Genomic DNA, 12,717 nt, shown 5'->3' on the forward strand with positions numbered 1-12,717 from the left:
GTGTGTGTGTGTGTGTGTGTGTGTGTGTGTGTGTGTGTGTGTGTGAGAGTCTGTGCACATGTGCTTGCGTGTCGCATGTGAAGTGAGAATTTCTCAACTGGAGGACTGAGTCAGTTTTGACTTCCTACTTCTGCAACAGACAAAGGCGTCTTTACTGCCAACAAGGCGCTACAAATGTATGTGTGTGTGTGTGCATGAAGGGGGGTGTGTGTGAGTGTGTGCATGCGTGAGTGTGGGTCAGTGTGTGTGTGTGTGTGTGTGTGTGTGTGTGTGTGTGTCTGTCTGTCTGTCTGTCTGTCTGTCTGTCTGTCTGTCTGTCTGTCTGTCTGTACTTGTACACCAAAACAAGGTTTTAACCAACACAGTGAGGACATTTTTTGAAAGTGAGCACATTTTGGCTGGTCCTCGTGACTTCAAAGAGCCATTTGACGGTTATGATTTGGTTTTAGGGTCAGGGCAGAACTGGGTTTAGGTTGGGGTTGGGGTTGGGGTTGGGGTAAGGGGTAGGCATTTACTGTAGTTGTGATGGTTAAGGTTAGGGCAAAGTGTAGAGAATATCTTTATGTCAATGAGGGTCCTCTCAGGGATAGAAGTACGGGATAGAAGGTTGTATGTGTGTGTGTGTGTGTGTGTGTGTGTGTGTGTGTGTGTGTGTGTGTGTGTGTGTGTGTGTGTGTGTGTGTGTCTGCTGACCTAGCCTGACCTTGCTTTCCCATTGCCTCCCCTACTGTCATGAGTGGGCAGACACAAAATCACGGCTGACTGTTCAGCCCCCAAGGTACCATCACATCTGATTGCACCAAACCATTGGTTTTAGAAAATGCTTTAATATGGTGCTGTCTCCCACTGTGAAGAAAAGAAAATTCTACAGAAGAATTTCACCAGCAAAGAAAAGGGAAAGATGGCTCACATTTATCTCTTGAAGTACATGCCCATTTTGACATATCATATATTATCAGTGTTTCAGTTTGCAGTGATGTCATGTCATTAACCTTTGTGTTTGAGGAAACCTCTGGAAATCATGTGCATTGACATGGAACAACAGCTCAATCTTAAACCTGCTAAAGAACAAAAATGATCAGCGCAGCTCAGTTGTTTAGGTTCCTTCTCAACGTTCTCAGAGCATTTTTGGCTGCGGCGGGCAGCAAAAAAAAAGGTCTTATGACCTGACTGGATGCTACCTGTCCAGCAGCTAACAGTACACAGACAAAGCTAGTGACTGGCTAGTGAACTCTGAGCTATGGAGCAAAACATTTTGAGTTGGCGAAAACCAAACCAGAGCTAAATGTACAGTGAATATTGGACTCAACACTCAGATTTCAATGAATGTGAGTGTTGCTCACTCTCTGCTTGATGTGTAAACATACAACTCTAGTTTGCCATAAGGTGATCATACCATTTCAGATTTATCTGAGGATTTCTAGTCACACATGCTTTAGTTTCGACATGAGGATATGGTTGGATTAACAAACTAAAACCTGTTGGGAGAGGACATTTTGCCAGACATATGGACGGATGCGGCGCAGAAATTTGCGTCCTCCAAAATGTGTTTCGCTGATACAAAGTAGTGGCACCTAAATGTGAGATATGGGGTTTCTAATGTAAAAGGATAATAATAGTGTCAGCATTGGCTGTGCCTGTACACCCTGTTTAATGCATTTAGAGAAGATTACATGTTTCAGTTTGTTTCTGATGTATCCCCTGCCCACATCCTGCACTGTCTACTTCTTAGTGAGTTCCTGTCTTTCCAACCGTCCCCCATCTTCTGTTCTAACCTTCCCACAAAGTGAATTTGTAAAAACACTGTCAAACTCCACTATAGCAGCTCTGAAAATATCTAAAAGTAACATCACGTCAGCCACTCATTTACGAAACACCCAAAGGAACAAGAAAAATCCATCCCTAAACTGCTAAATAAGAGGACACATCGCTGATGGCTGACTGTTAGGGCCTGGTTTGAGGTTTGGGGGTGGATTTTTCTCGCACTTTCCTCCGCAGACATATTATAGAATTAAGCCGACGACACCTCCAGGAGACAACAACAGTTTCTGGCATCCCAGAACCACCTCCACACCCGCTGTCAGTGCTGATCAGACCCCTACATGTCTACAATACACCGCCACCATCGCCACCCTGGCATTACACCTACAGTTATGGTTGTGCTTGGCAAACCATCATTTACTGTAAAAGAGGCAACATTTGGGATTTGAAGGCGCTAAAATGCGTGACAAAAATAGAGGTGAGGATTTGTGCATCTGTTGGGGTCAACGAAGAAGGTTGCAGTGGGGTCTCTGATGATCCGAATGTGTGTTTGTAGTTTGGGCAAGTGAGGAATTAAACAATGCATGTACATATGTATGTGTGCCTGATTGTATGTGAGTGTATGTGCATGCGTACACAAGGAGCGTGGGAGGTGTCAGCAGGGTAAGCCACAGGAATATCACCCTGAATCCCTCGGTGATCAAAGAATCTAACTGCACCATGGAGAGTGAAGGCAGGCAGGAAAACATGGAAAGACAGGCGGCAAAAAACTGGTCCAATTAGAAAAAGAAAAGTAAAGAAGTGCTAAATGTGTATAGGTAAGTGAGAAAGTGAAAGAGACTTCATAAGATGGTGATAAATGAGAGGCAACGAAGGCTGAAGACAAAGAGAGATCAAGATGCTGTTATGAAATTATCAAACGATGTCTTAGAATTTCATGATCTTATACAAAAAAATTAATTCAACACACTTAGAGGAATCGTGATGACGATACAACGCCGCTTTAACTGTGCAGGAGGGGCCCTGAATGACAGAATCTGTGGCAAGAATGTTCTACTTCAACGCATATTTAACCAGGAAGCAGCAGACAAAGAACAAACTGTCATTCACAGCAACAGTGGAAAGAGTTGGCAGAACATATATGTGTGGGTGTATAGTTAATACTAGTGCTGTCAATCGATTAAAATATTTAATCGCGATTAATCTCATGAATGTCATAATTAACTGGTGATTAATCGCAAATTAATTGCACATTTTTACCTGTTCTAAATGTCCCTTGAATTATCATTTTAATACTGTTATCAACATGGAAAAGTGGATAGGCTTGATTTGTGCAAATGTTTTTTTATTGAAAACAACAATGTGTAGTGTTTTATTTCACACTAACATTCTCATTTTGAGCAGTCATTCACATTTGAATGAATCAAATCTCACACAATTTAACACTGTCAATGTTAAACAGATGATAAAAAATAAATACTTGGTCACAAAAAAGGCCCTTCAACAACCCTTTCTAAGGGATCAAAACAGGCTGAAACAAGATAAAGTTACAAAGTGTACATCATTGTAAACTAGGACTCAGCCTATAGTGCAGTTAAACCACGGCTTAAACTTTCATTTCTTGAGTTTTGAAAAGGAGGCGGTGGAGAATTCACATTCGCCGTGTGTTTGGCCATCAAGTGGTGTTTCAGACTGGATGTGCTATGTTGATAACTCGGTTCACACCGACAATACGCACAGATAACTTTGGTCTTGTCAGTCGACCCATCTGGTAACTTTTTGAAACTACACTTTCCATTCAGAATCTTGTTCGCATCCAATTCGCCGTTTCGCACTTGACATCCACACAAACCTGTAGCCTACTCTTTTACAGCTAGCGAGTAGGCGAGACCAAAAACGTGTGTGGGGCGTGCCTCTTGTTTTGTTTCCAGTTTACAACTGGATCCTGTAGTTTTTCTTACATTACTAGCAGTGGCCACATCTTATTAAAAAACTACAAGTTGACTAGGTCACAAAGAGCGTTCATCTCGTGACAAAAAAAAAAATGACGTTGTTAAATTTTTTTTGTGTTAAGGCATTAATAACGCGGTATTTTTGACAGCACTAATATTAACACTTCAAAGATGCATGCACCAACACTGACTTATGAAGAGGCCTTTATGGGAGCAGTTATTGTAAGAGAAAACTGTTTCTGTTTAGCTGTTTCTGTCTGTTCCAGTTTGCCCTGGTGCAACAAATCAACTGAGAGTGATAAGCCTATGACCTAAGGGCATGGCATTGCTTTATTTAAGGTGGTAATCTCTAGCTGCACAATACTCGGGGTCTTTCTACAGTACCAGAGGGGAGGAACCAATCAGTGAAATCACATCCTGAGAACCTGCAGATTCTTGATGATGATACGACACAACTACTACCATAATAGACAAATACTGCATGTGTGGGTAAGCTTATTTCGATCAACATTTTTCCAAACTAGGTTTCCTGTCACAGGGGGAGAGTGTAAGTACATGGAGGAAAAAAGTGATTTTTGTATCAGAACATGTTTCCCATGTTTCCTGTCTGCATATCAGACGTTAAACACAATCTGGAAAGTTTCACAGTAAGGCATACATCTCAGAGTCACACCTTGACTTGTCACGCAGCCTATAGGTTGACCATAAAAGCTGCAACAAACAGTGAAAAGCATACTCACTGAGTGAAGTATGATTAAAAAAATCTTTTTTTTTTTATTGCTTCATATGACTTCACTTCACTATCTCTTCCCTTTATTGCTGGTATATGGCACGGCATGGGCACAACACAGCACACTGCTGCTAAATGGCAAATCACAGCTGTATATCCATGATTATTTACATAGCTGTTAGACACGTGTCTACTATTCCCATCTCTTTCTGCAGAGAGTCTTAACATTTCTAATACGACATGTTATTGCTCCCTACAGGGGAATTACTTTTGCATTCACAGTCATGCAAAAATGCTCCTGGGAGGTGACACTCCATCAGGATACGGAGGAATCATTTGAGTGATGTTCCAATTACTGATGAAATATTGGGCTCCAAAGAAAAACCAGTGGTGGGTTCATAATTTGGTTAATCTCCTTTAAACAGATGTCAGTTGTCATGCAGTTACTGACTGTAAAACTGTGACATTCTGTTAATAGTCAAAAGCAGCAACAAAGGTATAATTAAATGTTATGTGTATAAAAAAAATAAATAGAGGGAGAAGCACCATAAAGTAATGACGTTGCATTTGGAAGTGGTAATGAGTTGAGGAGTAATCGATTATTAATTAAACGAATCCCGCAGCAGGGGGTTTACCTGTGGAGGGTCTGTGATTGGAGAGACTTGCGCTTCACTCCGCCCCCCCACCGGCGCGCTGCCCGCCTCCCCAAACCCAGAGCGCACACTGCTCCTCAGTACCTTCCTCAACCCGCAGCACACCATGAGCTCCCTTCTCTCTGCGCGGACGCATAACGATACAGATGGTTTCATTACGGTATCCCGCTCGATGCTGACCAAAAGTGCTGCTGTGTAGGAAAAATCCCACCACCCTGCTGCCGGTTGTGTTTTTTTTTTTGTTTTTGTTTTTTTTTTTGTTTTTGTTTTTGGATGCGCCATGCAATCTCGCTGGTGGAGTTGTGGCATTCGGCTGGTGGCATGGACGTGGGTTTGGAGTGTGGCATTGCTCGCAGCGTGGTGCATCCCCGCAAATGAAGGTAAAACACGCACTGACACACTTCGGAGTGAACGGCACCACTGTTCGCTGCACGGCTGGGCTTTAATTGGCGCTGACAAGTGTGACCGGTTAAAGGTCTGTCTCTGCCGCCGCCGACCGTCGCTTCACGGTTCCGAAAATGATGTCGTCTATGAAATTAATTAGAGATGATAATATTTATGACATGTGTGTCCCCTCAGTCTGTGATGACTGTGTGTTCCGAAATAGTAAAAGCTGAAATAATAAAGGACCTTTGAACAGAACATGCGTCTCTCCAGATTACCAGTCCTTTGAGGACTTGACAGCGCCGTCAGACGCACAGTGCGCTGCAAAAATCATCGTTTTGATCTTAAACGGTGTCCTGTGCAGCGTGTAAATGTGCTCAGACTGTAGACTTGACATCCACCTGAACGCACTTTATGGTATTCTAGAATAAAAGACAAAAAAAAATCACCACAGGGATTCCCACATCCTTGACTTTATGGTGTGGTGAGTTTTAATTGGCCTCAGTTTTTTAGAATTATGGGAGCTTCGGGCTTTTGCTGCGTTGCTTCTCTTCATTCCATTTCAAGATTATTTAAGTTGGTCTGGTCTGCCATTCTGTCTTTTAAAATGCGGAGTGAATCCTTTTAACCTCTGTATCCTGTTAACATGCCTGAGAGCCAGTCAGGCATGTTAGACTCCCTCGCAGTAATGTTGCATATCTTCTCAGACAATAACGTTTTCGTTTGGCACCCCTCATAATTTGGCGCATATTTCCACACGCGTGCAGTGGGTTGCAAAATTCTAACTAATCGATTTTCACCTGGGGGGGGGGGGGGGGGGGGGGGGACATTTACCTAGTGACTTAAAAATAAGAAAAGCAAAAGGTGTCAAACGTGTGAAACATCGTGTCAGATATTGTTCCCACGCTAGTATCCGCAGGCTGAGCAGCAGGGATGAATGCCATTGTTTGGAGCTATTAGACAGCATTATCCGGGAAAGAGAGGACATTCATCAACCTGCTTATTCTTCACATGGCAGATTTATTTGGTCAAAGTTTAGATTTCCAAAAGTGTGACCATAGGACAGTCATGGAGCCACATGCAGGGCACCCTTGGGCAACATAACATAATGAGAATACATAAGTTTGTGTCAGTGTCCCTTTGAATTCAGTTACCTCACTCTGGGTTTGGGTATTTGGATTGGTGCAAATTGCCGTATAAGTTCCACAAAACAGTGAAAAGTTTAACATTTGGCTGAAATTGAGAGCAGTATGGTACTTTTAATCTAGTGAAAATAATTAGTTATGGCATTTGTTGTTGTTGTTGTGAAATACTGCGATTCCCATTAAATGAAACAAAACCTAGTTGAAGCCAAGCTTCAGGCTGTGAGAATCAATGGCAGACTGGATCATAAGTTTGTGTTTGGACTCCAGTGAATGAAGCGAGAGAGAAGTCCTCAAAGGCCCGTCAGCATTTGTTATCCTTGCTGTCTTCATTTATCAAACCTGTCCTTTGTTGTGCTCAGCAGCAGCACATTGTTAAAACCTGCTGCATCTGAGCTCTCTGAGTCACATTCAACTGGAAAACCACGAACTTCTACTTTGGAAAACACATTAAATGATACAGTTCAACACTTCACCTCTTATGAAGCCAGAAGCTGCCATTCAGCACAAATTTGACATTAATTTGCCACATATTTGCATTGCAGTGGATCATCATGAATCACATGTATAATCTGAGAGGAGGGTGAAGCCCATAATTAAAAGCAACCGCTATTCTCTCATTGGGCCTAATTTATTGTAATTGGGAAAGTAAAATTAAACCATTGCTCAGCTCGCTTTAGACATCTTCAAGGAATCATTTGGGACTCTGGCCACTTGCCTGTCTCAATTTTTGTCTTAATATGAGAGTAAAATCCAATCTGGCTACATGCTGATGTTCACATTACACAGCAGACTGTTTTTCAAATTGAAGTTCACCTCTCATTTGCATCTCTGTGCCAAGTTTGTACCTCAAGTTGATTGGGGAAAGAAAGTGAACAGAGAAAAGTCCTGATGCATCCTTAATTATATTAACATTTCTCAAGCAGCGAGGACAGTTATCCTGCAGTGAGGCTCCCCCACTGATGAATGATAGTGAGGAAAACTGTACACACTGTGCCACACTGATTAATTTCCTCTCTTGAAGCCAATCCATTCTTATTTAAATTGCTCGGTTTCTGAGAACGTCTCGACGCAGAGCCAGATGCCTCACATCTGTTTTAGAGATTGTTATTGTGTTCGATTAATAATAATGTCTGACTAACGAGGCTGATCTCGGGTGCATGAGCCTGCACTTTAGGGAGTTTAAAACCCATCACTTTGCTTTTTGTTGGTAATGGTGTTGATCAAATGAGGATGGTGGATTTGGGTTAATTGAAGCACTGTAAATGGCTTGAAAGAAGTGCATGTTTGCTTGGTGAGAGAGAGAGAGAGAGAGAGAGAGAGAGAGAGAGAGAGAGAATGCCATTCAGCCCAGAGCAATCCAGGCTAACATATAAATGCCACAATGAAACATCATGATGTGCAGGCAGGGGAAAAAATGACTGAAGAGGTAAATGTGTTGAGGAAATTACAAGTTTGACACATTACAGAAGCAGAAGGTAAAATATGGTTTCTAACAGGATTGCATTAGGGGTCAAGTTGGCACTTACCCATCACCTGCAAAGTATGCGATTGAAAATAAATACACTGGCCACCTTGCGCTTCTCAGATCAAATATTCAGTTGTTATTTCAAGGAGAATTTGATCAGTATTCCCCATGCTGATATTCCACTTGCTCGTCAACCTGTATGAAATACTTGGAGTATCCTTGAAGTAATGTCACTACTAGGCTTCAAATCGCTCCACTCATTCAGTGGTGATGACTTTTAATAATAAGTTCTGTAGATCATTGTCACGCCTGAGCTCTAACTTGTTAGGTGGTTTGATCCTTAGAGAGCGTGCGGGAGAGAGAAAGAGGTAACGTATCCCTTATGATCTAGTTCAGCATCACTTATCTCTTCTTTATGGCCTAATTAGTTGTCTAATCGCCTCCTAAGGACATCTTTTATTATTCTCTGCAGAGAAGTGGAGACAGTAAGACTAGTGTGTGTGTGTGTGTGTGTGTGTGTGTGTGTGTGTGTGTGTGTGTGTGTGTGTGTGTGTGTGTGTGTGTGTGTGTGAGGGGTCTGCAGAGTGAGTGTGTCTCAGTTATTGAACTAGCTCTTGTTTCATGTTCTGCTCACTCCACCTTCTTGCTGCAGATGCCTATTCTTTTGTTGACGTTGGGGCAGGGTTCATATAAGGATCAGCCGTTTTATAACATGGCTTATCAAGTAACATGTGACTGGTTATGTGCTCAACAGCTGTTTTCAGACATAGATAATATCTATGAGATTAATTTATGATTGACTGAAGCTCTTACATACAGCAGTAATGTTTTTTTCTCTATTAATGTTTACTTTGAAACGTCTTCCCTTGGCAGCTTCAAACAGTGGCAAGAAGTAATACTTTGAACATGTTTAACTTCAGTGCCCAGAAATCTTTGGCTAAGTCAGCAAGATATTCTAATTTATATCAACTTGGATGATCTGTGACTCGTTTTTCATTTCAAGGGAAGAGAGAAGAAAAACATTGCCTAATGTGGAGAGCAGCACTCTCTGGATTGAGCATTCACTCACAATTTTAATTCGTTACTTCCTGTGGGAAAAGAACTGAAAGATCCAGTCCCAAAATGCACACCAGTTGTCACGGATCAGACATTAAGTCAGTTTGTATGAACATGTTGCTGAAGAGAGTTAGAGTAGATCACATGTGTGAGGTGTGTTCACTGTGGATGATGTGAGCCATACTGAAGCAGCAGCCAGCAGTCGTTCTCCACCGCCTGATGTAGTAATGATTGGTTTGAATTTTTGCTGAAGCACTCATATTTATATCCTTCTAAAAGGTAGAAAAGGACAAAAGTAGGGATTTTTTACCTATGAGCGCCTTGCTAGAGAAGCAGTGATACCGATACAGATGTTGGATATCAGTCCGTTACTGACTCAAACAGGTGGATCAGGTATCGGCTACAATGGGCAAATCTGGTTCTGGATACCACTCTTTTAATGAATAACAATTCAATGCCTTTATATCTCTGTATATGTTCTATTTTGTTATACAAAATTAGTCAAGCCTGATGTTGCCTGACATAAGGAATGATTACAGTATCTTCCACACAATGAGGCATACAATTCATTAATTAAACACTGGTATCAGATTGGAACTCGGTATGAGCCAGGACCCAAAGGCCAGGTGTCGGTTGTCAGGCCAGATGGTTCAGTAGTCTGGAGACATTCTGATAGGGAGATTCCTCAGACTAGCGAGCACATAACTTTGCTTCTATTTGTGTTGTGCTCAAATGTCTAACTCTTAATCTGCTCTCCTTTTGTGGAGATGACAACCCTGACGATAGATCATTCCTTTGGACTTTCTCTTTTATTGAGTACACGCTGTCAGACACAGAACAAGCCCAGCCTTATCATAGATGAGATAAAGACAACTGAACTCTGGCCTGGCTGAACTTGAGTGCCGTTTATGATGGCGTATGTCATGTCAAAGTCAAACAAGTTTAGAAGCTGTTGCAAGACGCACTGTATGTTCACTGATGTTATTTACTGTATTCAGTGTGGGCATGTGCTGTTGAGTCAGTTTTCATGTAACACGCTGTAGAAACGTCATCCAGTGACTGAAACACACTTTGGACCAATTGTTGTTTCATCATAATCAACGTTATCATGAAACAGGCTACCGGATGAGCAGGCTCCACGTCAACACTGTTGGACTCATCCATGCCATATCGTCACGTCACCTTTTAACTTTATCGCAACCGGTTTATTCCGTGGTTCTGTTGCGACATGACGAGAACATTTGTAATTTTGTTGTAGAGGTGTTTGGACACACTGATAGGAAAGATAAGACAGGACTTACAAGGCTACACTGGCAGCAGTGCTGCACAAGAGGAGATGGAAACATGCTTTGAGGAGTGCAGCGGTCAGGTAATTGCACTTGACAGCTTTCAACTGAGAAGCTGAGAAAGGAGGATTTTAACGGATCAGCTTGAGCCAAGAGCAGTGGCGGAATAGAGAGTTGAGCGGTAACTGGTGGTTAACAAGATTCACAAAAGTGCATTTCCACTAAAGAGTGTAAATAGATAATAGCACTTATCACAATACTTCAGGCCATGCCAAGTGTTATGTGAACTCTGACTCATGAAGTGACTCTTGGTATTTAAGCTTTTATGCACAAAAAGTCCACCCCTTCATTTCATACCAGTTATATTTATTGTACAAATATTCTGTCTGTCTATGAGAGAGACACAAATTCAGAGCAGAAATGGAAAAGAAATTAGGATTTTTTTTTTTTTTGTAATGCTCAGTTTGTGATTGTGTCAATTGTCAAAGCTCGCATTTGAATCTGCACGGCAATTTGTGATGAACTTGGAGCAATTTGACCTTCATTAGCTGAATACCCATAGTGACTGTAAATGGCCCTGGTCACATTAGTTATGGGGAAAAAAAAACTTTCTCAGTGCAGATCTTAAGTGCACTTCTAGAGGGAAACCGCACAATGAGAGCATTAAACAGTTACAGGATGAATAAGTGATGGGCTGCTTGTCTGTACTTAACACTGTCTGTGTTTTCAACCTTTAACAGTGAACCTGCTGGATTCTCGCTCTGTGATGGGAGACCTCGGATGGGTGGCCTATCCGAAGAATGGGGTGAGTTTTTCTGTGACAATTGTAGATTGATTTTTGCAGACATCAAAAACAGGAGTCAGTCTAACAGGTACACCAGTTGTGGTCATATCTAAAGCTGACAGAGATGAAAGTGTCATTGTCCCTTGATCAGTGTTTTGGAGAATCACTTAATTATGCGATAACCATTGCATGGTTTAAAAAAAGGGGGGCTGTAAACTCAACTTTCTGTGTATAAAGAAAGACACCTGTAACTTACTTTTTACCCTGAAGTACAAACTCTTCAGTTGTTTAATCAAGGTTAAAGGTCGTTTAATTTCCAAGAACTCTCAGTTCATTATCAGGGTAAATTGAATTCATGAATAAGATATTGAAAGTCACCATGGAATATATCTTTCTCAAGCCAGTAACTGAGTTTCCATTTCCAAGTATTCCCACGGTGAAGGCTAATTGAAGAATGACTTACTAGAGTTGGAAAATAGTTATTTCACGGTATTATATAGTGTATGTGAATGGAAAAAAAGAAAGGGTCTTATAAAAGATGTATAATTGCATGCTGTAGTTTCAGCACTACCTCAACTACCACCTTTCCTTGGGAAAAATGAAATTCCCCAATCTCCGCAGGATAAATAATGCTGTTTTTGGTTTAAACAGGAATTAATTTGTTCATCCATTTGATCCACATGGAAAATCGCTCATATACTCACAACTCCTGTTGGCAAATATGCAGCTATTCACGCCGGGCCGATAGTGCTGACCATAGTGTTTTCTCAGCTCTGGGTATTCAAATCATGGCCCACTCCGTGGCTGTATGTAGATGGGAGAGATAGTGCTGACAAAAGCAGCTGTATGCGCAATCATATTAATGAAGATGTGATTATGGTGTGTGGTTTCCACAATGCCACTGCATAAATAACTGCATTCAGGGTAGGTGGAGGGAGAGGAAATAAAAGACGCGGTAAGACAATGTAAAGATCTCATCATGACATCCTGTTTTATTAGCCGTTGTGTTTTTCTTCAGCTTCGGTCTAAGGTGATTAAAATGTCCTTTTTTTTTCTATTAGGACTTGTTGTCTGACGCTGAAATGACAAACACGTCTGACAAAATAAATAATTTAGTCTCTGTTTGGCATTTAAAATAGTAGACGTTATCGTTGGCCATTATAATTCTTATCGTGTTCAGTATGTATAGTCTGCAGCATACACAAACACACATTCAGCAGCAGTCTTCCGTGGCTAAATAAGATGTTGAGGAAGCACAGAAGTTTGTTTTTTTTTCCTCCAGTCTCATGTTCCAGATGGCTTGTCTCATCCCTCATTTTCTCTTCCTCCACCCCCCACCATCCCATCATCAGCTCCCTCTCATTCTTCACTTTTTTCGGGCTCAGCTCTCATCTATGTCCCTCCCATCCCCGAACATTCATTCCACCCCTTATCCCCCATTTTCCCCTTATTCTTGTCACCTGCTTGTCTTTGTTATCGCACCATCTTCTCTCCACTGCTC

At 41.6% G+C, this 12,717-nt stretch overlaps 1 protein-coding gene across 1 annotated transcript in view; it reads left to right on the forward strand.

Annotated features, from left to right (window-relative positions):
• Window positions 1–5,168: 5,168 nt before the first annotated feature.
• LOC139348367 (ephrin type-A receptor 5) overlaps window positions 5,169–12,717 on the forward strand; it is a 63,081-nt gene continuing 55,532 nt past the window's right edge. Inside the window, exons 1-2 of the mRNA XM_070988384.1 lie at window positions 5,169–5,476; window positions 11,173–11,237. Coding sequence (XP_070844485.1) covers window positions 5,377–5,476; window positions 11,173–11,237 — 165 coding nt within the window. The 5' untranslated portion in view covers window positions 5,169–5,376. The remainder of the gene's footprint in view (window positions 5,477–11,172; window positions 11,238–12,717) is intronic.

The sequence above is a fragment of the Chaetodon trifascialis genome, chromosome 20 (assembly GCF_039877785.1).
Source record: "Chaetodon trifascialis isolate fChaTrf1 chromosome 20, fChaTrf1.hap1, whole genome shotgun sequence".
Classification (NCBI taxonomy): Eukaryota; Metazoa; Chordata; class Actinopteri; order Chaetodontiformes; family Chaetodontidae; genus Chaetodon; species Chaetodon trifascialis.